We start from the raw sequence: 27,027 nt of genomic DNA, 5'->3' as shown, positions 1-27,027 counted from the left end.
CGGAGTAGGTGCCAATAGATAGTTGTTGAAAGAATAAAGGAATGAATGACCATTTAAATTAAGGGTCCGGTAAACAACATTAGCCTTATAGACCACAAAACCATATTTGCTGGAATGTCAACTTTATTTCAGTGTCTTAAAGAAAAATCCTTTCAAATAAAAATAAGTGGTTGTCCCAGTTATACAAGGAAATTAATTATTAGCCATAAGATAGCTATATTAACTTCCTATTGGTGCTATAATAAGTCACCACAAACTTAGTGGCTTATAACAATACAAATTTATTATTTATCCTTACAGTTCTGTAGGTAAGTCTGACATGGTCTCATTGCGCTAAAATGGTGTTAGCGGGGCTGTGTTCCTTCTGGAGGCTGTAGGAGAGATTCTGTTTCCTTGACTTTTCCAGCTTCTCGATGCTGCTTGCATTCCCTGGCTATGGCTTATTCATTCAGTTTCAAAACCAGAAGTGCAGAATCTTCAAACCTCTCTCTCACTTTTTCATCGACTCTCCTGCCTACCTTTTTCTCTTATAAGGACCCTCATAAGAGACCCCCCTGGATAATCCAGGATAATCTCCCCATTTGAAGGTTAGCCGTTTAGCAACCTAATTCCATCTGCAACCTACATTCCCCCTGCCATGTAGCATAACATATTCATACGATCTGAGAATTAGACAAGGATATCTTTGATGGGCCACTTTCCTGCCTACCATAATAGCTTAACATTTACATTAGTCTGAAAGAAGATGCCATCTTTTCTCAACATAAAATAGTAACAATAATGGATGCTAAAATAATTGGGTGTTTATATGGTATAGCCATGTTCTGGGTGCTTTACATTTATTTTGATCAATCCTATGAAGTGTGTACTATAGTCATGCTCATTTTATAGGTGAAATTTTGGAAAAGAGAGGTTAAATAACTTACTAAGGTTCCATTTAAGCCCAGACAATCTGACTCCAGGGTCTTTGCTCTTTGTTCAGGAGGAAGATGGCAGATGGAGTATATGTGTCTCTTAAGACATATCTTTACAGTGCAAAGTATTATGTTATTTTAGGTATTGTTAATTATTAGACTATACAATATATTTATAGCTATAATGTTGCAAAATTAGTAGGGACATAATCAATTGTAGCACATCTTTTGGGCTAAAGCAACTTATTTGAAATTTGAGAGAGAGACACAAAATATTTATGATGATTATCTTGAAAGAAGGCATCAGTTATTTTAAAAATAATTGACTGGATAGTTCCCGCTATGAATTTATGCTTTTTACTTTGTTATTTGGGAAAACAGATAGTATGACACATATGATGTAAAAACTCAGAATAGAAGAGTTAGAGCAAGAAAAATGTTATTTTTATCCCAATTTACCGAGTCTTTATAGTTCTCTTTTGTTGTTTCTCATATCATTTTTTGGGGTACCAATTGCTACTGCTCTTTATGAACCCCTCTCTGCATCTAGGAAGAATTAATTTAGAATAAGAGATCATTTTATCCATATATGCATAAAAGAGATAAAAATGGAAAGTAAGATGCCAGCTTGTGTAAAATTACATAAAGAAGTATAAGATCAATTTATTAGTAATTAAGAAACAGAGAGAAATGTGGTGAACAGAATTGGATGATATTAAGCAGGAAAGCCTTACTAGAATTAGTTTTAAAGATTTTCAGATTTTGACAAGGATTGGCAGGAACGAAAAAGAAATTTATAGCGAGGAAAATGTCAGAGTAAAAAAAGATTCTGAAACAGGAATTAGCTAATCATGTACAGGAAAATGAAAGCAGACATATTTGACTAGAGCAAAGGCTCCCTCTGAAAATAGATGAGAATTTCCTTACAGCAGTGAGAGACCACACCACTGGAGTTAATGAATTGGAAGAGATACTCTTGGAGAGGTTTACTGGGAACGTTGTTTACTATTGTGTCTCTAGAGAAATTATCATGAAATCTAATCTGTTGTTTTTCAAATGAATTTTTGGAAATAGTCGGTTAGTGGATTAAGACCTGCCCCCAAGGTAGTGTGGAAAGAGCTCTGCATAATGGTCAGATGAATGACATGTAATATCCCAAACAGCTGTTCTATGAAAAGCCCCTGCAGGTGCAAGTTTATTTAAAAACAAACCACAACACAGGTGCCGTTCTCCTCATAAACATTTAACCACAAAACACTACCCTAAAAGTCTATGTGGAAAGCCACTGGAAAGAAAGACAATTCAATTTTCTGTCTTAATTTAAAGATTTTTTGAAAATCTTAGGATGCAGTGTCTTCCTCATGTTTGAGTTTTTGTTAATGTAGCTGTTGCTTCCTGATGTCTTAATATAAATTTTACATACACTGGATACAGATAAATATTTGAAGAAATTCTGCATGCAAGAACCAAAATGTTTAGGGTTAAAAATGATCAATTAGAGTAGAAATTTCTCCATAGAAATGTGAAAGAAATAATACTGGCTTTGTTTTTGTGGGAGGTAAAATGAATTGGAAGTTAGGAAGTTTGTGTTCCACCTTTAGCTTTCAGCAGTTTTCAACCTGTGGGTCGTGACCCCTTTGGGGGTTGAACGACCCTTTCACAGGAATCGCCTAAGACCATCTGAAAACACATATTTTCAATGGTGATTCATAACAGTAGCAAAATTACAGTTATGAAGTAGCAACGAAAATAATTTTATGGTTGGGGGTCACCACAACATGAGGAACTGTATTAAAGGGTCGCGGCATTAGGAAGGTTGAGAACCAGTGCTTTAGTAGGACTAAAACTGATTCTAAAATTCAAAATAGACTCTAAAGTTGTATAATTCAAATGGGGGAGGGGATTACTCTTATAAAGAAGTACATGGCATCATCTGCTGTGGCTCTCCCCTTCACTGTGCTGCTGCTCCAGGGGCCTTCCTCCCTGCTACCTGTCCTGTGCAGACCAACCTTTTCCTATCTGGGGCCTTTTACTTGCTGTTTCCTTTCTTCTTGGAAAACAAGTTTATCTGACTCTGTAGTAGGCAGAATAATATTCCTCCAAAATATGTGCATGCCCTAATTCCTAGAACCTGTCAATATCTTATCCGTTACATAGCAAGATACTTTGGAGATGTGATGAAAGGTATGGGCCTTAAAATGGGAAGATTATCTTTGATTATCTAAAGGGGCCCAATGTAGTCACATGAACCCCTAAAAACAGAGAACTTCCTCTGGCTGGAAGCAGGAGAGATGAGGCAAAAGCATAGGTCAGAGAGATTTGAAGCATGAGAAGGACTTGGTGTACTGTTGCTAGCTTTGAAGATCGAGTGGGCCACCAGTCAGGGATTGCTGTCAGCATCTAGAAGCTGAGGACAACCTCCATCTGGTAGCAGGCAAAGGAATGGGGACCTTGGCCCTAAAACCACAAGGGACTGAATTCTGGCATAACATGAATGAACTAGGAAGTAGATTCTCTCCCAGAGCTTCAGAATTAGAGCTAAGTTGGCCTGCACCTTGTTTTCACATTGTGAAAGTGGAGAAAAGGAATTAGCTTAGCCTACCCAGGCTGCTGATTTACAGAATTATGAAATAATACATTTGTGTTGTTTTAAGCCACTCAGTTTATAATTTGTTAGGGGAGCATAGTAAACTAATACAGGCTCCCCACCCATTTTATGTATGTATGTGTGTGTGTGAGTGTGTGTGTGTGTGTGTGTGTGTGTGTGTATATATATATATATATATATATATATTCATTATTATTTTATATTCGTTTTAGGTGTAAAGCGTAGTGGTTAGACAATCATATGCTTTATAAAGTGATCTGATATTTCCAGTACCCACCTGGCACCATACATAGTCCAATATTACTGACTATATTCCCTATGCCAGTACAGGCTCTTTTTCATTTGCTCTTGTTGCAGCCTAGATATTATCTTTTCTGAGAGGCCTTTCCTGAGTATCTTCTAAAGTAGACTATGTCAACCCTACTACCCCTGATGCTCTCTGTCACAATACTTTGTCTATTTCCTTCACTGCACTTATTACAAACTTATTTTGTTTTCCTTATCTGTCTTCCCTGCTAGTATATATTCTCTGGGAGGGCAGAGCCTGGTTGGTCATGGTCATTTTTATTTTAGCAGCAAGGGTTCAGCATATCAGATGCATATTAGCTCTACAACACATATTTGTTGAAAAATAGCTTTTGGTTTAACTGTAAATGGGGTAACCTCAAATGGCCACCATGGTATATCAACATAATGGAATATTATGTAGCTACTTCAAAGGTTAACATGGCTTCTATATCAATTTTTGGAAAATGGTATGTAAAATGTATGTGACAAAAAGGAACACAAAATAGTTTGTAGAAAAAGTACAATTGTGTATAATGCATTTATATATGCTTAGATGAGAAGATTAGAAGTTAATTTTGGAAGTAAAGTTTATTATTCTTAATTCTGTATTTAATGTTAAGCATTTGCTTAACCTACAAATAATATTAAAAATGTGGGGTCATTATTTAATTCTTAACTGACTAAATAGATCCAAAATTAGGATTCTGAAAGGGAAGGGATAGACATTCATTGTTTGGAGTGACATTTGGTCTTTTTTGGATAATAACTCAATTGTTTTTAATTTATTATGAATATGTAAGTTGTGAAGGATAATATAACAAACACCTATATACTACACTTTGGTATAAGAAATAAAGCATGGCAAAGACAGTTATAATCATTCATATCCTCCTTAACATTATTAAACATATCTTAAAATTTTTGTTGATAACAATGCTTGATAAGTTATGCCTGCTTTTGTGGAGTTGGAGAGAGAGTGCTCTCCAGGGGTTTTGGGAAGTCCAGAGAAACCTAGCCAGAATCTTTGTAGGGAGGAAGAAATTGTTAGTCAGATCAACCTTTAGCTCACTATTGTCATAGAAAAAGTCCCTCTTTAATCTTTGTGAGTAACTTTATGTACAATGGATTTATGGAACTTTAAGTGACTACAGGGACTTTTAGAATGTTTAAAATTAATTTAGATTAATTAATTAATGTTTAAAATTAATTAATTTAAAATTAATTAATTTAGAATGTTTAAAATTTTGGGACTTTTAGAATGTTTAACATTAAACTGATGACAATGATATATTCATTACATTGTTTATATATATATACACATCACGTATTTTCTACTTTTGGATGTTTTTAATTTGCTTCACTTATCTTGGAGATCACTTTTGATATTAGTTTCTCTTGGCAGAGATCTTTCCCACAGTGCTAATAGGATCTTTCTGAGGGTCGATTCAAAAGTTACTTTTCAGTTGTCTAGTGCCTCACGGGTACAGAAGATAGAGATACAGTGTATATAGAGAAGGTGTAAAGTCTGTGTTCCTGATGATCCTGTATTTTATTTTAGAAGCTGTGTTTTTGGAGCTCTTTTGGGTAATACTGTTCATTATCAAAACTTGTTTTTCATATAAAGTTTAAGAACAAGTGGGAACAGTGAATTGTTATACTAAATGCAGAATTTAATCCATTAAAAGGAAAACCAAATATGAGTTCAGCTACATCTTGGATTTAAAGCCAAGAAGTTCTTAAAAAATATCATCATTTCTTTTAAGTGTTTAAATGGCAAGATGCCAGGATATCAAGGAGCCTTTTATATTATGAAAGACTTTTAAGGGAAGAAATGATTTTAATGATATTAAAGAAAGAAGCTGAGGAGAGATAGATTACTAATAATTATTCATGCTATCCTTATGGACAAAATGGAGAATTACAGTCTGTGTGATAGCATGGTTTACACGAATTAACTTGAAATGAACTACTATACCCAAATGAGCTTATTAATGGATTGGTGTTAGCTTACAGGTGGCACTTTAGATGTATGCCTCAGAAGTCTATCTTCAGCACTACCATGTTGAACCTTTTTCTTAAAGACCTAAATTGGGATTCTGATGGCTTGAATATCAAGTTTGTAGATGCTGTGAAACTGAGAGAAATAACTAACATGCAAAATTTTAGAATCTGGACTCAAAAATAATCTAATAGGTTGTAATGTTGGTTTGAGTCAAGCAAGATAAAACTTAGACACCAATGCTAAATCTAATACCTAAATCTCAACTACTTAAATATTAGATGTGGAGAAGTTATTACTTTATAGAAACACATTTTTTAAAAAGAGGATTTTAGTTGACTCCACCTAATAAAAACCCATAGTGACATAACATATTCAAAAAGAGATATCATTTTAAGCGGCATTTATTAAAAAAAAATCACAGTTCTGTGTTTTGTACTTGGTCAGATAACACTAGGATTATTGTATACAAAGCAACATTGACAATATGGACCCTGTCCAAAAAAGAGACTCATATTGTTAGAGGACTTATAGTTAGAGACAGTTTTCAACTCCTTATGAAAATATCCTCCATTCATCCCTTAGTTAATCAGTATATTTTAGGCATTTCTTTACTTGGTTCTTGGAAAAAGAAGTGAACAATAAGACAATGCCGTTCTCAAGGAGCTTTTATTCTAATGAGGAGGAGACAGATACTAAAAAAACTAAATACTATGAAGAAAATAAAATAGGGCAATATAACAGTGACTGGCAGTTGGTTAGGATGATTAACAACCAGGGAAATTCTCTCCGAGGAAATGACGTTTGACCTGAGACTTGGATGATGGTGAGGGACAGCCATGCAAGGGTATGGAAAGTGCCCGTGCACAAAGACTAGAAAGTTCAAAGGCCCCGAGCAGCAGTAGCTGGAGAGTGATGAGTGAAAGGGAGAGCTGTGGGAAGTCAGGCAAGATAATGAGTTTGAGTTTATTCCAAGTACAATGAGAAGCCATTAGATGGTTTTAAGTCAAGTATGGTCTTACTTTCCTTTAGAAAAGATTGCTGTCTTCTGGGTGGACAGTGACCTGTGGGGGTGAGACTGGATGTAGAGAAGAGTTTGGAGCAGTGAGTAGTTTAATGAGTTTTAGACATGAAACCTTTTTTTTCTCCTATTCATTACTTCTAAATTACCATAATTAAATTTTTTTTTTTTTTACTTTCCTTGACAATGTTTTAAGAAGCTTCAATAATTTTGATGGTGTTCTATTATTAAGTGTCTGGTTTATTTGCTATGAATCTAAAACTGCTTTAAAGATTATTCATATGACTCTAATTCAGACTAAAAATTTATATCAAACTCAGTTTTATTTCTTTTTCTTTCTTCATTTATTTTTCCATCACCATTTATCCCCACTTACTATTAATTTCAAGTCTCTGACACTCAATTCAAAACAAGATGGAATGATAGACAAGATTTACCCTCCCACTTGAAACAACTAAAAAATAACTGACAAAATTTATAAAACAATGATTTATAAGACATTGCACATTAGGCAATGAAGGATAGGGATCTCTGAGAGACAAAACAAATGAGGAGACCTCTGTAATGCTGCAGCTTGTTGCCTTGAGAGAGTTTCTAGGCCATGACTTCACTAATGAAATCTGCCAAACATATACAGAAAAATAACACTAAAAATAACACTAATTCTGCACCAACTCCTCTAAAAAATTGCAATGGAGGAAATACTTTTAAATGCATTCTGTTGGGCTAGCATTGTCCTAATAACAAAACCAGACAAAGATATTACAATAAAAGAACATTTCAGACCAGTATCCTTTAAAAAATTTTTTTTCTTTACTGATTTTAAAGAGAGAGAAAGAGGGAGAGAGATAAACATCGATGAGAGAGAACATTGATTGACTGCCTCCTGAATGCCCCCCATAGGGGATTTGGCCCATAACCTGGGCATGTGCTGTGACCGGGAATTGAACTGGCGACCTCTTGGTGCATGGGTCAACACTCAACCACTAAGCCACACTGGCCAGGCCAGACCAGTGTCCTTTATGAACCTAAAAGCAGAAATTGTAAGCATAATTTTAGTAAATTGAATCCATCAATTTATAAAAAGGATATTACATCATGATTAAGTGGGGTTTATCCCAGGAGTGCAAGGTTAGTTTAACATTTAAAATGAATGTAATTCACCATATTAGCCAACTAAAAAGGAAAATCATATGATCATTTCAATAGACAAAGAAAAAGCATTTGAAAAAATTGCAATATCCCTTTCTGATTAAAAAACACTCTCAGCAAACTAGAAACAGAAAAGAAGTTCCTCTACTTGATAAAGGACATTAAAGGAAAACCTAATATAATCTTAAATACTGAATTCTGAATTTTTTAATAGCTTAATTAGGATGTAATTGGAACCAAACAATATGATACATCTGACATATATACACACTTGTTAATTTATATTTACAATCCAGGTAATAAACATAACTATCCTCACCCCAAATTTCCTCATACACTCTTGTAACCCTTCCCTCCTCTCCTCTCCTTGTCCTTACCTTCCCAGACAATAATGACATATCTGCTCTCTGTCACTATAGATTTGCTTATATTTTCTAAAATTGTATTAAAAATATATTTATTTAATGTAATATAGAATTTAATATAAATGTAAATATAATATATTTTAAAATATATGATTATATATTTTTATTATATATGTATTTTTTTAATCCTCATTTGAGGATATTTTTCCATTGATTTTCAGATAGAGTGGGATGGAGAGAAGGGGGGAGAGAGAGAGAGAAGCATCGATGTGAGAGACACACATCAATTCGTTGCCTCTTGCACAACCACAACCAGGGCCAGGGATCAAATTGCAACCAAGGTACATGCTCTTGACCAGAATCGAACCTGTGACTCTTCAGTCCATGGGCCATTGCTCTAATTGCTGAGCCAAACCAGCCAGGGCTATAATATATATTTAAGTATTATATATAATATATGGAATCAAATAGTATGTATTCTCTTTAATATTTTGTCTGGCTTCTTTCACTCAGAATAATTATTTTGAGATTCATCCATGTTGTTGTGTATATCAACAATTCATTTACTTTTATTACTGAGTAATGAATATACCATAATTTGTTTTTCCAATTTATTTATGGACATTTAGGTTGTTTCCAGTTTTAGGTTATTACAAATAAAGCTAACACTTCTTTTAAGTGTCCTCTGCCTCCCCTCCAAGTCAGAAAGACTGGATATATTATTTTTCTTTATTTTTCCCAGCTTTATTGAAAATTAGTTGGCATATAATATTGTGTACAATTAAGTTGTGCAATGTGATCATTTGATACACATATATTATGAAATGATTACTACAATAAGGTTATTTACCATATTCTTCACCTAATTACCATTTTGTTGTTATGATGAGAATCTTTAAGGTCTACTCTCATAACAACTTTCTCTACTTTTTTTTTTTCCATTTTTTGTTCAGATAGAGTGGGAGGGAGAGAGAGGAAGAGAGAGAGAGAGAGAGAGAGAAACATTGACGTGAAAGGGACACATCGAGTGGCTGCCTCCGGCTGCCTCCTGCACGCACGACCGAACCAGGGTTGGGGACAAACTGCAACTGAGGTATGTGCCCTTAGCGGGAATCAAACCCGGGTCTCTCTGGATCGCAGGCCGATGCTCTAACCGCTGAGCAAACCGGCCAGGGCACAACTTTCAAGAACAGTAGTCCTCCCTTACCGGTAGGGATACGTTCCAAGACCTCCAATGGATGCCTGAAACCTTGCATAGTACCGAACCCTGTATAGATTGTTTTTTCCCCATACATACATAGCTTTTAAATTAAAGGAAGCACTTTATGGCTTCTCTTTGGAATATTTGAATTGCCAGCCTCACTACTCTTTTAGTTTGGGGCCATTATTAAGTTAAAAGAAGGATTACTTGAACACAAGCTCTGTGATATCATGACAGTAGATCTGATAACTGAGACTGCTACTAAGTGACTAGTGGATAAGTAGCGTATACAGCGTGGACACGCTGGACAAAGGCATGATTCACATCCCAGATGGGATGGAGCAGGACTGCACGAGATTTCATCATGCTGCTCAGAACAGTGCAGAATTTAAAACTTATGAATTGTTTATTTCTGGAATTTTCCATTTAATATTTTCAGACCACTGTTGACCATGGGTAACTGAAACCATGGAAAGTGAAACTGTAGATAAGGAGGGACGACTGAATATAATGCAGTATTATTAAATATAATTACCATGCTGTACCTTATTATTTTTATTGTTGAAAGTGTTATAGATGTCCCCCTTTTTCCCCCATTGATACTGTCCTTCCCATCCCCACCCCGCTCCTGCCTTCCCCAGCCTAGTGTCTGTGTCAGTTGGTTTTGCATATATGACCATGTTGTACCTTAGAACCCTGGAACTTACTCATCTCATAATTGGAAGTTTGTAATGTTTGACCAGCATCTCCCCATTGTCCCCACCCATCACCCCATATCCCCACTGACAACCACCATTCCACTTTCTGTGTCTATGAGTTAAATTCCACTTTCTGTGTCACATAAAAGTGAGATTATATAGTATTTATCTTTCTCTGTCTGACTTACTTCACTTAGCACACTGAACCTCAAGGGTCGTCCACATTGTCACAAGTGGCAGGATTCCTTTTATTTTTTCTAAATTTATTTTTTATTCATTCATTTTTAAAACTTTTATTTTTAATTACAGTTTACATTCTATATATATATATTTTTTTGGTGGTACGTGCCCCTAGCGGGAACCAAATCCTGTACTCTTTGATCTGCAGGCCGATGATACAGTCAATATTTTCTTATTTTAGTTTCAGGTGTATGCAGAGTGGTTAGATAATCATATACTTAATAAAGTATTCCTCTGATATTTCCAGTACCCACCTGGCACCATACATATTTATTGTTATATAATTGACTGTATTCCCTATGCTGTACTTATATCCCTGTGACTATTTTGTAATTTGTATTCTTAATCCCATCACCATTTTCACCCAGTTCTCCAACTCTCTTCCCTCTGGCAACCTAGAGTCTGATCTCTGTATCTATCAGTCTGTTTCAATTTTGTTTGTTTGTTTATTATTATTATTATTTAGATTCCACATATAAATGAGATCATATGGTATTTGTTTTTCTCTGGCTTATTTCGCTTAGTCTAATACCCCCTAGGAATGCAAATTAGTGTAGCCTCCAGTATGGAAGATCCTCAAAAAATTACAAATAGATCTGCCTTATGGCCAAGAGATTCCACCTCTGGGTATATATCCGAAGAAACCCCAAAACTCTAATTCGAAAGAATATATGCACCCCTATGTTTATTGCAGATTATTTACATTAGCCAAAATATGCAAGCAACCCAAGTGTCCATCATTAGATGACTGGATAAAAAAGTGGTATATATAGCCCTGGCCTATTTGGCTCAGCAGTTAGAGTGTTGCCCCAGACTGAAGGGTCACAGGTTCAATTCCTGGTCAGGGGCATGTACCTGGGTTGCAGGTTTGACCCCCCTGCCCTGGTTGGGGTCATATAGGAAGTAACCAGTCAATGTGTTTCTCCCTCTCCCTCTCCCTCTCCCTCTCCCTCTCCCTCTCCCTCTCCCTCTCCCTCTCCCTCTCCCTCTCCTTCTCTCTCCACCCTCCCTGCCTTCCATTTTATCTAAAAATCAATGGAAAATATCCTCAGGTGAGGATTAACAAAAAACAAACAAAAACTGTATATATACAATGGAATATTACTTGGCCATAAAAAGAATGAAATTTTCCCTTCCATGGCTGAAAAATACACACACACACACACACACACACACACACACACACAAATACATTTTCTTTATCCATTCATCTGTCCATGACACTTAGGCTGTTTTCATGTCTTGGCTATTGTGAATAATGCTGCAGTGAATGTGGGAGTGCAGATATATTTTTGAGATTGTATTACTTTCCTTTAGATATATACCCAGAAGTGGGATTGTCGGATCATGTGGTGTCTATTTTTAATGTTTTGAAGAACTTTTATACTGTTTTCCATAGTGGCTATACTATTTACATTTCCACCAACAGTGTGTGGGGTATTTTTTCCTCTATATCCTTACCAGCCTTTTTAATCTTTTGTATTTTTTGTAATAGCCAGTCTAACAGGTGTGAGGTGGTATCTCATTTTGGTTTTGATTTGCATTTCCCTGATGATTAGTGATGTTGAGCACATTTTCATTTACTTCTTGGCCACTTTTATGCCTTCTTTGGAGAAATGTCTACTCAAGTCTTGTCAACTTTTTTTTTTTTATTTTTTTATTTTTTTTTTATCCTCACCCGAGGACATTTTTCCATTTTTTGTATAGATAGAGTGGGAGGGAGAGAGAGGAAGGGAGAGAGAGAAACATCGACGTGAAGGGACACATCGAGTGGCTGCCACCCGCACGACCAGCCAGGGCCGGGGACAAACTGCAACCGAAGTACGTGCCCTTAGCAGGAACCGAACCCGGGTCTCTCCGGACCGCAGGCCGACGCTCTAACCGCTGAGCCAAACCGGCCAGGGCAAGTCTTGTCAACTTTTAAATCAGATTTTTTTCTACTTAGTATGCTTTTCTTCTTATTTTATGCATTAACATTTTATCAGATATATGGTTTGCACATTTTTCTCCCATTCCATAAATTGCATTTTCATTTTTTGATTTTTTTTCCTGTGCAGAAGCCTTTTAATTTGATTTAGTCCCAGCTGTTGATTTTTGCTTTTGTTGCTTATGCTTTTTGTGTTATACCCAAAACATCATTGCCATGACCACTGTCAAGGAGCTTTTCCCTGCCTTTTTTTTCCCCCTTAGGAGCTTTATGGTTTCAGGTCTTACATTTAAGTACTTCATCCATTTCAGGTTATTTTTGGGAGTGGTGTAGGATAGAGGTTCAATTTTATTCTTTTGTATGTGAACATCCAGTTTTCCCAACATCCTTTATTGAAGAGACTATTCTTTCCCCATTGAGTATTCAATTTATTTTGGGGCTCTCAATTCTGTTCCATTGGTCTATGTGTCTGCTTTTATGCCAGCAGTATGCTGTTTTTTACTACTCTAGCTTTGTTGAATATTTTCATATATTCTTTATGAGGGTCATATAGCATAAGCACATATCAGTTTCTATGTTTCTACATGCCTGCAAACTGAGGGGAAATGTCAAGCTTTCCCAGGAATGTTTTACTCAAACTTCATTACAGTTGATATCCTCAGGTTGGGTTTGCATTTTCTGCAACTCAACAAAGAGTGACCAACATGATGATGATGATGATGATGATGATGATGATGATACTGGTTATGACAATACTAGTACTTATATAGTATTTATATAAGTACTTATAGTACTTATATAGTATTTACCATATGCCAGGATCTGCTCTAACTTCTTTATATGCAGTAATACATGTTAAGCCTCATGACAACTTTATGAAATATGTATTGTTATTATCCCCATTTTACAGATAGAGAAATGGAAACATAGAGGTTAATTTGTCCAAGGCTTGCTCAGTGTCACATAGCTAGTAAATGGTGGATTGGGAGATAAACCAGGCTCAGAATCCTTCCCTTAACTATTATGCTACATTGCTTCTCAATTTCCCCTTTCTGCAAGGTCCTTGATCTCTTTTGAGTTATTTTCTTGAATCTCACTTGACTTTGAGTAGAGAAGAGCACCCTGTCCTCCCCTCTCCCAAGAGTAAAGATGGGAACTTCTCTTACCACAGACACTACTATTTCCACAAGGTCAACTGCTTCCATAATGGCATTCTCCTTTTTTTCTCCAAAATCCTCCAAAGACTGGAGGAGGGAGCTTGGGAGAGGTGAGGTGGTGGTTGATGGTAGTAAGTTGAATTCTATTGCCTCTTGTTAAGTCTTGAGGAAGTGTCTGACTCTTTAGAATTTAGAAAGTCCTAATTACCAGTGCTGGGGCAAAGGAAAATCACTTTTTATTACTGAGGCTATTGCAGTATGAAAAAGAGGATAGAGGCTTGGACTAGGGTGACAATGAAAATGGAGAGAATCAGGTAAGTTTGGGATATATTTTAAAAATTAAACCAACAGGACATGATGGTAAATTGAATGTGGGGAGAAGAAAAAGAATCAAAGAAGAGGGTTTTGGCTTGAGCAACCAGGTAGATGTAGGTGCCATTGATTGAGGAAGAGTAAAGACAGAAAGAAATTGGAATGGTAGTGAGGGTGGCTTGGTCATCAAGTGTACTGTTCTGCTCTCTCCATATTAGATACCTGTTAGGCAGCCAAGTGAAGATAATCAAACAGAAAATTGGATATAGGAGTTTGGAGCTCAACAGGCAAGGTGGAGTCTAGAGTTATCCATTTGAAGTCATAGCATGTCCGATGTTCAAAGCAGTGGGATCAGCTAAAATTAATTAGGGAGAGGTTAAGAGAAAAGAGAAGGCTGAAGATTGAGGAAAATTCAGCAAGAGACTGAAGAGTCGCCAATGAGAAAAGGAGAATAAGTGCAGTATTCTCTATGTCCCAAGAGAATAAAGTCTTCGTCATGATTTGAGTATCTCAAATATAATAAGCTGTGTCAGAGGAAGTGAAGCGTTGACCTATTTCAGGTGGTTTTTAAACAAATGCTGCTCAGACTGTCTGCTGTATAGGAAATTGAAACAAAACTTGAGTGGAAGTAAAAAAGGTGAGACTACATTATCTTAAGATCCATTTCATCCAAATGAGTCTATTATTGAACCTCTCACTGTGAGAATCTTTTGTAAGAACGCAGAAAAATAAACCAATTTGGTGAAAATTTTTGAACATGTAGCTAAGCTCCTAATTATTTAGCTCGTTTACAAAGGATTCTACTATTCACTGTAAGAATCTTTTGTATGAATGCAGAAAAATAAACCAATTTGGTGAAAATTTTTGAACATGTAGCTAAGCTCCTAATTATTTAGCTCACTTGTTTAGAAAGAATTCTATTCACATTTTACAGTTTTTAGTGGGAAGAACAAAATTTGAAGATGAAATGTCTTAAAAATAAACTGGGGTCTCATTTATATAAATAGCCGATATAAAGATATATTTGGTTTTAATATATCTATATAACTATATAACAGCCAATATATAGATATATTTGGTTAATGCTAAAAAGATGAAACAATTTGCCTATATCACAGAATTATAAAAATAAATTTGTTAAAAAAAAATTACCTTTATAAGCTTCTCGCTCTCCTATAGTTAATGATATTAGTTATTCCCCCCTCCCTAGGCTTCTAGTATACCAATTTTCAAATTTAATGTATATAAAAATCAATTAGAAGTCTTTTTTAATAATACATATTTCAAGGTTACAGCTCCAGAAATTCTGATTGGGTGTAGCCAGAAAATTCATATTTTGACTAGTAGTTCAAGTGATTCTAGGGAAGATGATCCCTGGAATACACTTGGCAAAACATTGGTCCTGATACTGTACTGCAAGCCTAGGCAACTCTTCTGAGGGCAAAAGTGCCACTTGGATCTCCATACCTTATCTTTATTAAAATTACATTTTAGATGCAAGGCTAACAGTATAAAACTAGAGGACTGAAAGAATATAAATACAAAATATAGAGCTTTCCCTTAGTTTAGTATTTATGAATTCAATAATCTTTGCTTTTATAAAATAAATAAGTAAACTTTTGGGGAAGCTTTAATTTGTCCCCAGGAATTTATCCAATTGTTTTGGGCAGGCAGTCTAGTCCTGAGTTTATTTTCAAGGAAATAATAATTTAAAAAAGAGTATCGAGCTAACTTCTAATTATTCTTTTTTTAGATTGATGGAATAAATCAGTTATTTAAAAACTGCACTTAGAGATGAGAAGCTCTTAAGTGGTTGATACTTGTTTTGACAGCCTGACCACATAAGTAAAATGTGCTTTCAGATGTGTTTCTTTTTCTACTAGATAAAATTATTCATATGAATCTAGTATATTTTCTTAACCCCCAAATAGTTTCTAAATGCTATGATAGTGGAAATTAAAATGAAAGTAAAGTTTAACAGTATAGTAATCTTGTGTGTTCTAGAGCCTGACACTTTGTTCTTGCTAGACTTTCAATACATATTGACTGAGAGAGAGCAATGTTGTGCTAGACGTTGTTACAGCTTTCATGCTGCTGTTTTCTACTGCCAGCTATGAAATCTGCTTGCCTACTTATGATCCTGAAGAATTTTAGTCCCTCTCAAAATTCTAGTTCACCCTTAAAAAATTAGAGAACTAAGAACCAAAAGTAACATGGTTTTGATGTTGCATGTAAATGTAACCACCATGTTCTTGGAACAAGGCTACTTAAGAGACAGAAAATTCTAACATGTTGGGGTGGTGGGGGATGGGATAGGCAGATGCTCTTTCCAAAAGCTTAGATTTTTGTTTTCTGTTTTTTTAAAATAAATTTTGGGTATTAACCCTTTATTTATTTATTTATTTTGTTCAGGTAGAGTGGGAGGGAGAGAGAGAGAGAGAGAGAAATATCGACGTGAAAGGGACACATCAAGTGGCTGCCACCCGCACGACCAACCAGGACCGGGGACAAACATGCCCTTAGTGGGAACTGAACCCAGGTCTCTCTGGACCTCAGGCCGATGCTCTAACTGCTGAGCCAAACTGGCCAGGGCTCTGGTTTTTTTTCTCTCTCACTAATTAATGAAAAACATTTACAAGAAATACTATAGTGATTTCATTTTCTGTCGAGTTATCACAAATGAAAATCATTTCATGGGTTTACAATTCTGGACGGTATTACTAGATGAGCAAACACAAGGTCTGACTTAATACTATCAAATTAAAATGTGGCCACTGATACATTTAGTATCCACTTGTTTCTAATTCCAATTCCATGTTTGAGCTTATAAAATAATTGAAAGTGATCAGAATATGTATATGTTATATATGTGACATGTAATATGTATACTCAAATCTGGTAGCTTGATTAATTAAGAACTAGAAGAAGTTAATTTTCAGTATATATAGAATGCTCATACAACTCAACAAAAGGAAGACAAAGAACCCAATTGAAAATGGGCAGAGGAACTAAATAGACACCTCTCCAAACAGGACATACAAATGGCTAAGAGACATATGAAGAAATGCTCATCATCACTAATCATCAGAGAGATGCAAATTAAAACAACAATGAGGTATCACCTCACACCTGTCAGAATGGCCGCCATCAACAAATCATCAAACAACAAGTGTTGGCGAGGGTGTGGAGAAAAGGGGACTCTAGTGCACTGCTGGTGGGAATGCAGACTGGTGCAGCCACTATGGAAAAGAATATGGTGTTACCTAAAAAAATTAAAAATTGAACTTCCATTTGACCCAGTGATCCCACTTCTAGGAATATACCCTAAGAAGCCTGAATCACCAATCAGAAAGAATATATGTACTCCCATGTTTGTAGCAGCACTATTTACAATAGCTAAGATCTGGAAACAACCCAAGTGTCTATCAGTAGATGAATGGATAAAAAAGCAGTGGTACATCTACACAATGGAGTACTATGCAGCTGTAAGAAAGAAAGATCTCTTATCCTTTGAGACGACATGGAGGGACCTGGAAAGTATCATCCTAAGTGAAACAAGCCAAACAGAGAAAGACAAGTATCATGGTCTCACTTATTTGTGGAATATAATGAACATAACAGTCTGAGGAATGGGGTAGTCCCAGAGACGTGGAAGTGGGGTGCAGACTGACAATCCCCAGAAGAGGGGGTGGGGGAAAGAGATAAACCACAGAACTTATATGTATGTATGCATGAACAATGAATATGGACAACAAAGCTGGGGACAGGGCAGGAAGGGAGGGGGAGGGGGGAATCAGTGGGGGGAAAAGGAGAAACATCTATAACAAAAATTAATTAATAAAAAAAAGGACTTGAAGAAAAAGTTGACTTAAGATACAATTGGGAATTTAAGGAGCTTCAATTCACTTATCTTCCTTCAATTATTGTTCCAAGCAAAACAAATGTCATATATATTTGAGATCTTTATTATCTAGGGAATCAAGTTGAAAACCTTTATTTTAACATTCTTAATGGACTCCTGTCTTAATTATTAGTTTTCTGCATTAATTATATAGAGTAAATGTAAATAAAGTACATCAGTTCAAAGTGATTGCATCAAAGCATGGCTTTTGGGGGATACTTTGTAAGAAAATAGGTAAACCTGAGCCATACATTTCTTTCCAGTGCAGCATTAAAATTTCAGACTTCAACGGCAGTTGTGATTGGTTTTAGTTTGTAAGCTGCCTGGGGCGTTATTTTAAGAAAGCAGAAGCACCATCATTTGCACACTCATAGATCACACACCTTAACCCTGACTTTTTTTAGCTCCAGTTTTCAAAAGACTTGAAGGCAAGATGAAGAAGCATTTGCTTTTCTGGGGAGTCCTGGCCATTTTTGTTAAGGCTTTTCTTGTGACAGGTATGTGGTATTTTGAAAATAAACCCAGATAAAAGGGAAAATATAACATAGATCTGTTCTTCAGATTTAAACATTTGTGTTTTGGTTGACCAGCTAGCTGGCTACTTTTTTCTAACATGCTTTAATCTTTATATGGGCAGTGATCTTTATGCAGACAAGATTCATTATAATTCTTTTTCTTTTCTCTTATTTGTTTGCCTACTATAACCTAGAGAATAAGTATTGGATAAGTATTGATAGTTGTACTTATATGAATATCCTTATTGAATCTTGAAAATTAGTAGTTCTCTCCTTGAGTGTCTTAACATAGTATTCAGGAAAAATGAAGTAATAATTACTGTAAATACAACATAGAATGCAGTGGGATTGTTTTCCCCAGGTAGACTAGTGTTAGTTCTAAAAACTTTTCTGGATCTGAGTCTACAGATTTATTATAACCCTTTAACAATGTTTAATGTTCTACAGGGCCTATAAATTGATGGCTGAACTTTGGGTATTTTGTTTATTAACCCTTCAAAGTACTGTAGAAAATGGAATACATTCTGAATATAGAAGTAGAGTTTTTAATAATTTCATCTAGAAGGGCATGTGAATTAGTGTGATATAATTTAGCTGGATTGTTTCTAACACTTATAGAGCTAATTATTCTTATTTCAAGACTGAGTATGATATAATTAATAATCATCTAAAATATATTTTATACTAACTTAGCATTAAGAATAATGAATTTCTAATTATATTTATAATAAAAAGATAGTAGTGAAATGTGTATAGTATATGTATAAATATACACACACACACATATATATACATATATGAGCTGTCATTTATTGAGTGCATGTTATGTTCTAGGCATTATGCTAACTACTTTACATATACTATTCTATTTAATTCTCCCAACAACCAATTGAGAATAGATCCTATTAAAATTTCTGACATATAGTTGAGCCCACTGAGATTTAGAGAGGCCAATATCTTGCCTAAGGTCACACAGCAAGTATGTGGTAGGCAGAACTCAGGCCCTCCGACTCTATAACCCGCACTCCTAACTACTGTCCTATTTTTCCTATATGAGAGAATTGCCTCTTAGTAAACTAATTATGTTCATATATAGTATGTGTTATTAAGTCTATTTTCTTATTTGTTTGAACTGAATTTAAATAAATTTAACAAATATTTATTGAGCACCTACTATGTCTCAGATGCTCTTCGAATAAAATAAGGCACAGTCTTTAATAATAGGTTTATGAGGAAAAATGCTGCCTCTCAGTGAGAGAGAATGTTAGAAACTTGCAAGTCTTGGTGAATTGAAGTATTTGTACATTTTCTTATAGATATATTAGACTGACTAATTATTTTATATGACAACAGTAATGTTAGTTTTTCCCTCTATTTCAGGTAAGAAAATAAACCAGATGCTATAAATAAAATATAGACATTTTCTATTTAAGACTTAATTGCCAACTCACATACTTGATTCAGTTTTTTTTATTTTTTTATTTTTTTATCAGGCATTGCTGGCTCATTTGTATTTTATTGAGAAAAACATTTAAGAGTTTATGAATACAGCTAGTAGGGAAGAGGACACCATTTATATCATCTCACTCTTCAAAACCTTAAGGGGAGATGATCTTGGATTGACTTCATAATGTTTCTTTTCCAATGCCATACAGACTTTTATCATAAGATTTATTAAGGAGTTATGAATAATGACATAATGCATTATAAACTACTTCAAACAATTATAAGTACAATAACAATGATCTTAAAATGCTTTTGTAATGATTATTATCATTAAGACTGAAGTACTGTAATTAGGTCTTCTCTGCTCTGAGGTCATTTCTGTAATAATTAGACTTCCAGTAACAGTGATTTCTACTCTAGTCGTTTAACCTTTATAACTTGAATTTATGTGCTAAATTTATGTTTTGTTTTGTTTTGTTTTCAGTTGCGGCTTGGTGGGAGGAAATTTTTAAGGTTACTTAGCTAAGATTATAGGACTAAAAAAGATATTTAACATTATTATTATTTAGTCAGCACTATTAAATACAGCTATTACACTTTATGTCTAAACGTTATATATTATAACTTTTAAAATAATTCTTATAAGAAATATTAATACAGTACCTATTATTTTATTTGATTGAATCATTATGTCATAATAACCTGATTGTTATTATGAAAAAGAAGAATATAATTAAGTTGAGGAAGATTGTAGTGGAGAATATTTAAAAATCTTACAAAATAAGGTTATTTGGGGGGAACGTGTACCTGTGCTTACTTAGCTCTAATGTGAGCAGACTGTGAAGATGAAGGGGAGTTCAGGACGGCTGTGACACCTCGCCCTAGGCTGACAAAGACTAATGCTATTTTTGTGTTCACTTTTGAATGGATTGCTTTGGACTGAGAGAAATCCAGTCTGGATTTTTGTTTTCTCTCTTATTGTGGCATCTGGCACTCATTCAGAGAGCTGTGCCTCCATGAAAAGCATTGGATTAAAACCAGAATTCTTTTAGCTTAGGTGCCCCTAGACTGGTCCAAGGGAAAAAGAAAATTCCTTTTGGAGTACTTTTGGACTTCCTTCTCTATACTGTGAGATTCTACTCAGCTGTTTTAGATTAGGAGGGAGAACAAATGGAGAAATTAATCAACCATAAAACTGAATTTTTCTGCAGGAAAAAAGATGAACTCACTACAAAGTTGATAGATAAGTAGATTTTCATTCCCATTTCTTCTTAATATGTTGTGTATCTTTCCAGCCCAAGACAAAGATGAAGGGACTGTTCTTGCTAACAACAAATGTCAGTGTGCCCGCATTACCTCCAGGGTCATCCCTTCTCCCGAAGATCCTAGCCAAGACATTGTGGAGAGAAACATCAGAATTATGTATGTGGTATTTTATATTTCATTTCTTCATGTTGCAAGCAGCGATCCTCTGTCATTTCAGCCATTGTTTGAATGTAATATCTTTGCTCCTCTTTTTTGACGTGTAGCACCTGACATGAGGTTGAATCTGGTTAATGGGCTTGAGCCAATTATGCACAATTTGGGAGCAGAAACAAGCTTTCCACACAATTTAAAACCAGTCAGCTAGATCAAATGATTATAACGGAAGGTTCAGATCTGCTCGTCAACGTGCCCAGTTCATATGGAGTTATTTCAGTTTGAATCAGAACTTTTAGTTACTTTTGATCAATTCAAACTGAAACTTGCAATAACACTAAAAACTATTTTGTACCATGTCTGGACTACAGCATATTTTACATAGTACTTAACTGTCTGCATAAAGCTAAGGTAGACTAATCAAACTGACTAATTTGATTTAGTCTTCACTTGTAGATTGGACTTCAGATACTCATTTCATTTCACACATAGTCCAAGTTATAAGTTATGAGTCTTGGTGTTTAATCACCAAAATGCTAATAATATTAAGAAATGAGATTCCATGCCCGGCCGGTGTAGCTTACTGGTTGAGCATCGACCCATATACCAAGAGGTAGCTGGTTTGATGCCTGGTCAGGGCACATGCCCAGGTTATGGGCCCAATCCCCAGTGTGGGGCATGCAGGAGTCAGCCATTCAATGTTCTCTCTCATTGATGTTTCTCTCTCTCTTTCCTTTCCTCTCTCTCTAAATCAATAAAGAAAAAAAAGAAAGAAATAAGATTCCTATTGGATCCAATCAGTAAAGTCTTCCTTGTCAACACTTCTGCCTTGAATAGTGTCCCCCTAGTTGGGTACCTCTTATTGAAACAATGTAGCATTTAATGCCATCTAACCAATGGAAGAAGCATAATGTGTTTAAAATTTTGTTTCAGATACTGGCTGGGTCACTTAATTGCTGTGTGCTTTTGTATGGAAATTACTTATCTACTCTAAAACTTCAACTTGCTCATTTTTAAATAGGGGAAAATAATATATATCTCATAGGGCTATTGTAAAGATAAACTGAGATCTATTCGTTTTCGAGAATGTATATAGTTCCTGGCATATTTTAAAAAAATATTTGCTGTTATTTATCCACCTAACCTACATTCTAGTTATCATTATATCTCTATATTTCTTAAAATACCTTTACTGGTTTCCCCAACATTGTTACTATGATAAAGTACAAATGCATCAGCCTAACCTACAACACTGAGCATAACTCTCAAGCTCTTCCACTGACACTTCTTGTCACCCGGTGTTTGAAAACCCAGCAATATTGTAGTGCCCTCGTTTTCCCCACTCACAGTGCTCCCTTTCTCTTCCATTTTGTGTGTAAGTTGTTCCTCTGCTTGAAGAACCCTTTCTCCCACCCCTCTTAGCCTGGTTAAGTTCTCCTCAACCTGCAGGTCTTAGTTTAGATATCACTTCCTCTAGCAGGTGTTCTCTGACCATTCAGACTCTGTACCACTCAGCACCCTGTTAGAGATGGAACAGTTGGGATGGATAGCATTCATGACGTTGGCACCTAAGCCGTGTTGAAGAAGAGTGTCTATCTTATGTTGACATCTTCAGATTTTTAAATGGCACTCTGATGGTCTAATTCTTCTTCTTTTTCTATGACCATTCTTTTCATGGTATTACATTATTTTCTGAATTCAGATAATTCAGTTACTTTATTCACTTTGCCTGATCTCATTTCTGAAAGTTCTGTTGTTATTGCCATGTCATTATGGCATTATTCCCAACTCTGTCACCTACTAATGATATGACTTTGGGCAAGTTACTCAACTAATTTGAGTCTGTTTCCTAAACTATAAAAAGGGGAAAATATATATGTATATAGTGCACACATATACTTTATAGGGTTGTGAGAATTAAATGTGGTAATGTGTAAAAGCATCTAGAACAGTGTTTGGCCCAAAGTAGACATTCATGTTTATCCCCTTATCTCTATCAGTATTTAAAGCCTTTTCTTATATTACCAGAGCCTTTTCAATTTAATAAAGAATAGATTCATTTGTTTGACAAACATTTATTGAATGCTACTGAATGCCACTGAGGATTGGAGCTGGGGACCACTGGAGAATTTACAGTTGAGAAAGGAACCTAAAACAGCTAAAAAGCCTTTACAATACAGTATTGTAAATGCCATGATGACAGGAGTAGGCATAGGATTTGAGGGCACTCAGTCCAGTTGGGGGTGGGGTGGGTGGATAGTGGTAGTGGAGGTAGCAAGTTGGAGTAAGTGGTGGAAGTGGATGTCGGCTGTTAGCTGGCCGAATGGGCGTTAACTGGGTAAATTAAATGTGTGGGGAATGATAGGGCTGAAGGCGAGAAAGAGCATTTCTCAGAAAAGAAAACAGGGTTGCTGTGAAGATTCTGTGACATCATCATGTAGCATGGTTAGCATAGTACCAGGCACACTGTATGCACTTAGCAAATGTTAGAACTGTTACTGTTTTTGTTATTGTTAAGACTTGGAGATGAGAAAAGCACAGTAAATTTGTGGAGTTGTAAGCTGTTTCTTATAGCTGGCATGTCATGTAAAGAGGGTGGCATGGTGAGAGATGAGGCTGGGCAGTGACAGGCATGTGTTAAAGATACTCTGTTATTTGTAGGGAGACACTGTAGGTTTTAAGCAGAGAAGGAAGTTAGGTTCCTGCTTTAGAAAGGCCATTTTGGCAATAATGTAGCTAGTGCATGGGAGGGTCCAGGACCCAAGGAGGGTATTGCTAGGAGAGAAAATGGTGATGTCCTGAACCAAGTAGAAGGATTTCACAAATGCAGAGAATTAGAGTCAATTGAACTGTGAGATGGATTAAATATAGGTCATGATAGAAAGGGAGGACTTAGAGATGGTATCTAGGATATTAATGTGGACATTATTGCTAAACACTGAGTTAGGAAACACAAATTTTTAATTTAATTTTATATTTTTTGGTAGAGGAATGATAGCACAGATGAAAACATGTAAAAGTTAATAAAATCTCTTGAATTAGTTGATAAGTATTACCTAATTTTTTATGGAAATCACCAAATCAAGAAGTTTGGATTCCAGCTATAGCTTTACTACTTTAGTAGTTGTGTGATCTTCGGTAGGTTGCTAACCTCTCTGATTTATAATTTATGCATCTCAAAAATGTGGATAATAATATCTGTCCATCCCTTCCACAAATACGGAACATATTCCTCATGCCGCACATCCAGCCAGGCGCTGGGAATACATGAATGTTTTTGCCTCGAGGAACTTAGATAGTCTAGGGAAGCAATTATTCTGTAGACAAGCAACTATGAACTGGCATTTGTTATAGTAAAGATATATGAGCTTTAATGAGTATACAGAGGAAGGAATTTTTGAGGGGTATAGATAGGATCTAAGTAATCATCATGGAGACGGTAGAACTTGAGCTGACTGCTAAAGGGAAACAGGGATTTGCCAAGTAGGCAAAAATCATTGACAGAGGAGTTGGGAGATTTATTTTGAATGAGAAATCTGAGTATTGGTATCACGATAGATTCTGTTAGAGTGCTAAATGAACTAAATGTCCTAATTACCTAGCACCAAAAACTAGCAAGATCTGTTAATTTCATTATTTTGACTTGTTTTTTTTTCTTTTTCTTTAGTGTTCCTGTGAACAACAGGGAGAATATCTCTGATCCCACCTCACCAAGGAGAACCAAATTTGTGTACCATTTGTCCGACCTGTAAGAGATTTTCCTTCATACTAGTATATGTACACAAGTTAATAACTTTTAAAACTTAACTTGTTATTAAGAATGTTTAGAAAATATGTTGGAGGTATAAACATTTACCAATATAATTTGAACTTTTGAATACATTAATTCCTATGTTAATTATTAGGTATCATACATTCATAAAACGCTATCATAGATAAAAGTTAGCTTTAAGTTCATTCTAAAGAAGACATATTTGCCATTAGTACAGGAAGGGCCAGTTTATCTCAGTAGCTCAGTAATTGGATTTCAGACATATTGACATGCAGGTGTATCTTTGGAAACTACAGAATTCAATATTGAACAATTTATTTATTTTTTCAAATTCTTCCTTCTTTGTCACTATAAATAACTTGTTTAATCCTAATACACAATTGGTAATGAATCTACCAGAGTAGAGGTTCCTGTATGGTGTAGGCAAAACAGTAATATCATATTATTAATCATATTGCTTACTTTCAACTAATTTTTATATTAAAGATTGAAAAGATCCCATAAACTGTTCTGTGTTGTTGAGCAGCTGAGTTCCAAAAAGACTGACCCTTTTTTTTTTTTTTTTATCCTCTCCCGAGGATATTTTTCCATTTTTTGTACAGATAGAGTGGGAGGGAGAGAGAGGAAGGGAGAGAGAGAGAGAAACATCGACGTGAAGGGACACATAGAGTGGCTGCCACCCGCACGACCAACCAGGGCCGGGGACAAACTGCAACCGAAGTACGCGCCCTTAGCGGGAACCGAACCCGGGTCTCTCCGGACCGCAGGCCGACACTCTAACCGCTGAGCCAAACTGGCCAGGGCAAGACTGACCCTTTGTCAGTTGTCAGGGCCGAGCTGCAAGAACTAATTGATTTTGGCTACAACATTTGATGGGATTATCTAATGCATAAATTTGTTTTTCAGCTGTAAAAAATGTGAGTCTACAGAAGTGGAACTGGGAAATCAAGTGGTTACTGCCACCCAGAGCAATATGTGTGATGAAGACAATGAGACCTGCTACGCTTATGACAGAAACAAGTGCTATACAAACAAGGTCCCGTTTACCTATGGGGGTAAGACCGTGATGGTGGAAACGGCCTTGACCCCGGAGTCCTGCTATCCTGACTAATTTGAGTCATTGCTGACCGCACAGCTGCTTATCTTGAAATGCTCTCCATTTTGATCCAGAAAGTTAATATATTTATGGCCAGTGAATTTGAAACCACAATTTTTGGATAATGTAAAACTACCCCTTCCCCAAGTAATTGAAATAGTAAATTGTTATTTTTATTAGGTTATTACTTCTCAACTCTAAGTATTGTACCTGCACATTCTAAGTGTTGAATCTTTTACTTATCATCCTTGCCTGAAGGGGCGGGGTATGTATTAAGAATATAATCTCTAACATTTAAAAAAATAGATAAGGAAAGAAAATGAAACTTAAGGTTAAAAATCAAGATACAGAATTGTTTTCTTTTTCTTGCTTTGCCTTGGAGAGCCATAGCTTTTGCACGTTCATGCTATTCTCTTTAAAAAAAGTAAAACTGTGTAGAGAAAAGTGATATGTAAACACTGGTAGATTGTAGGTTTTCATTCCAAAAATGATTGGAAAACATGTTTTAGAAATATTTATGAAATAATTAAAATTGAATCTTTAATATTTATGAAACCAGTGAGCTTAAAGTGACATAATTAAATGCATAATTGGAAAAATACGTTTTGATATAACACAGATTTGGTAGCAGATAAAGATTTTTTTTTAATATAAAAAAACTTTTTTTTTTTTTGGATAATCAGGATAGTGTAAGAAATTGCCATTGGAAATAATCAATGTTGTAACTGAATCTAATGAAATATGTATTCCAAAATATGTATCCTCTAGCACAGTTTGAACAATTAAATAGATTCTTAAGCATATACCTGTGTGAAATAATTTATTGGAAAAAAGTTTGTGTTAACTTTGTTTATGGAGAGGCTCCTCTACTCTCCCCATTTTTGCCTTTGTTTTTCTGCCTACCCAATAGAACAAGTTTTTGTTACCACATTGACTCATTAAATGCCATCTGGAAGGGCACTTCAAACATAATCCTGTAGGTCCACCTCTCAGCAG

The 27,027-nt window shown here is 35.5% G+C and overlaps 1 protein-coding gene across 3 annotated transcripts in view; it reads left to right on the top strand.

Moving 5' to 3' along the window:
- Window positions 1-26,778, top strand: part of JCHAIN (joining chain of multimeric IgA and IgM) — a 46,478-nt gene extending 19,700 nt beyond the window's left edge. For all 3 annotated transcript variants that reach the window (XM_036252696.1, XM_036252687.1, XM_036252705.1), the window contains exons 2-5: window positions 18,188-18,280; window positions 21,040-21,166; window positions 24,831-24,911; window positions 25,842-26,778. In XM_036252696.1, the coding sequence (XP_036108589.1) occupies window positions 18,217-18,280; window positions 21,040-21,166; window positions 24,831-24,911; window positions 25,842-26,046 (477 nt within the window). In that variant the 5' untranslated portion in view covers window positions 18,188-18,216 and the 3' untranslated portion in view covers window positions 26,047-26,778. The remainder of the gene's footprint in view (window positions 1-18,187; window positions 18,281-21,039; window positions 21,167-24,830; window positions 24,912-25,841) is intronic.
- The last annotated feature ends 249 nt before the right edge of the window (window positions 26,779-27,027 follow it).

Source organism: Molossus molossus, unplaced genomic scaffold (assembly GCF_014108415.1).
Source record: "Molossus molossus isolate mMolMol1 unplaced genomic scaffold, mMolMol1.p scaffold_m16_p_1, whole genome shotgun sequence".
Classification (NCBI taxonomy): Eukaryota; Metazoa; Chordata; class Mammalia; order Chiroptera; family Molossidae; genus Molossus; species Molossus molossus.
Note: the sequence above shows the minus strand (reverse complement) of the source record. Positions and strands in the feature narration are given on the sequence as shown.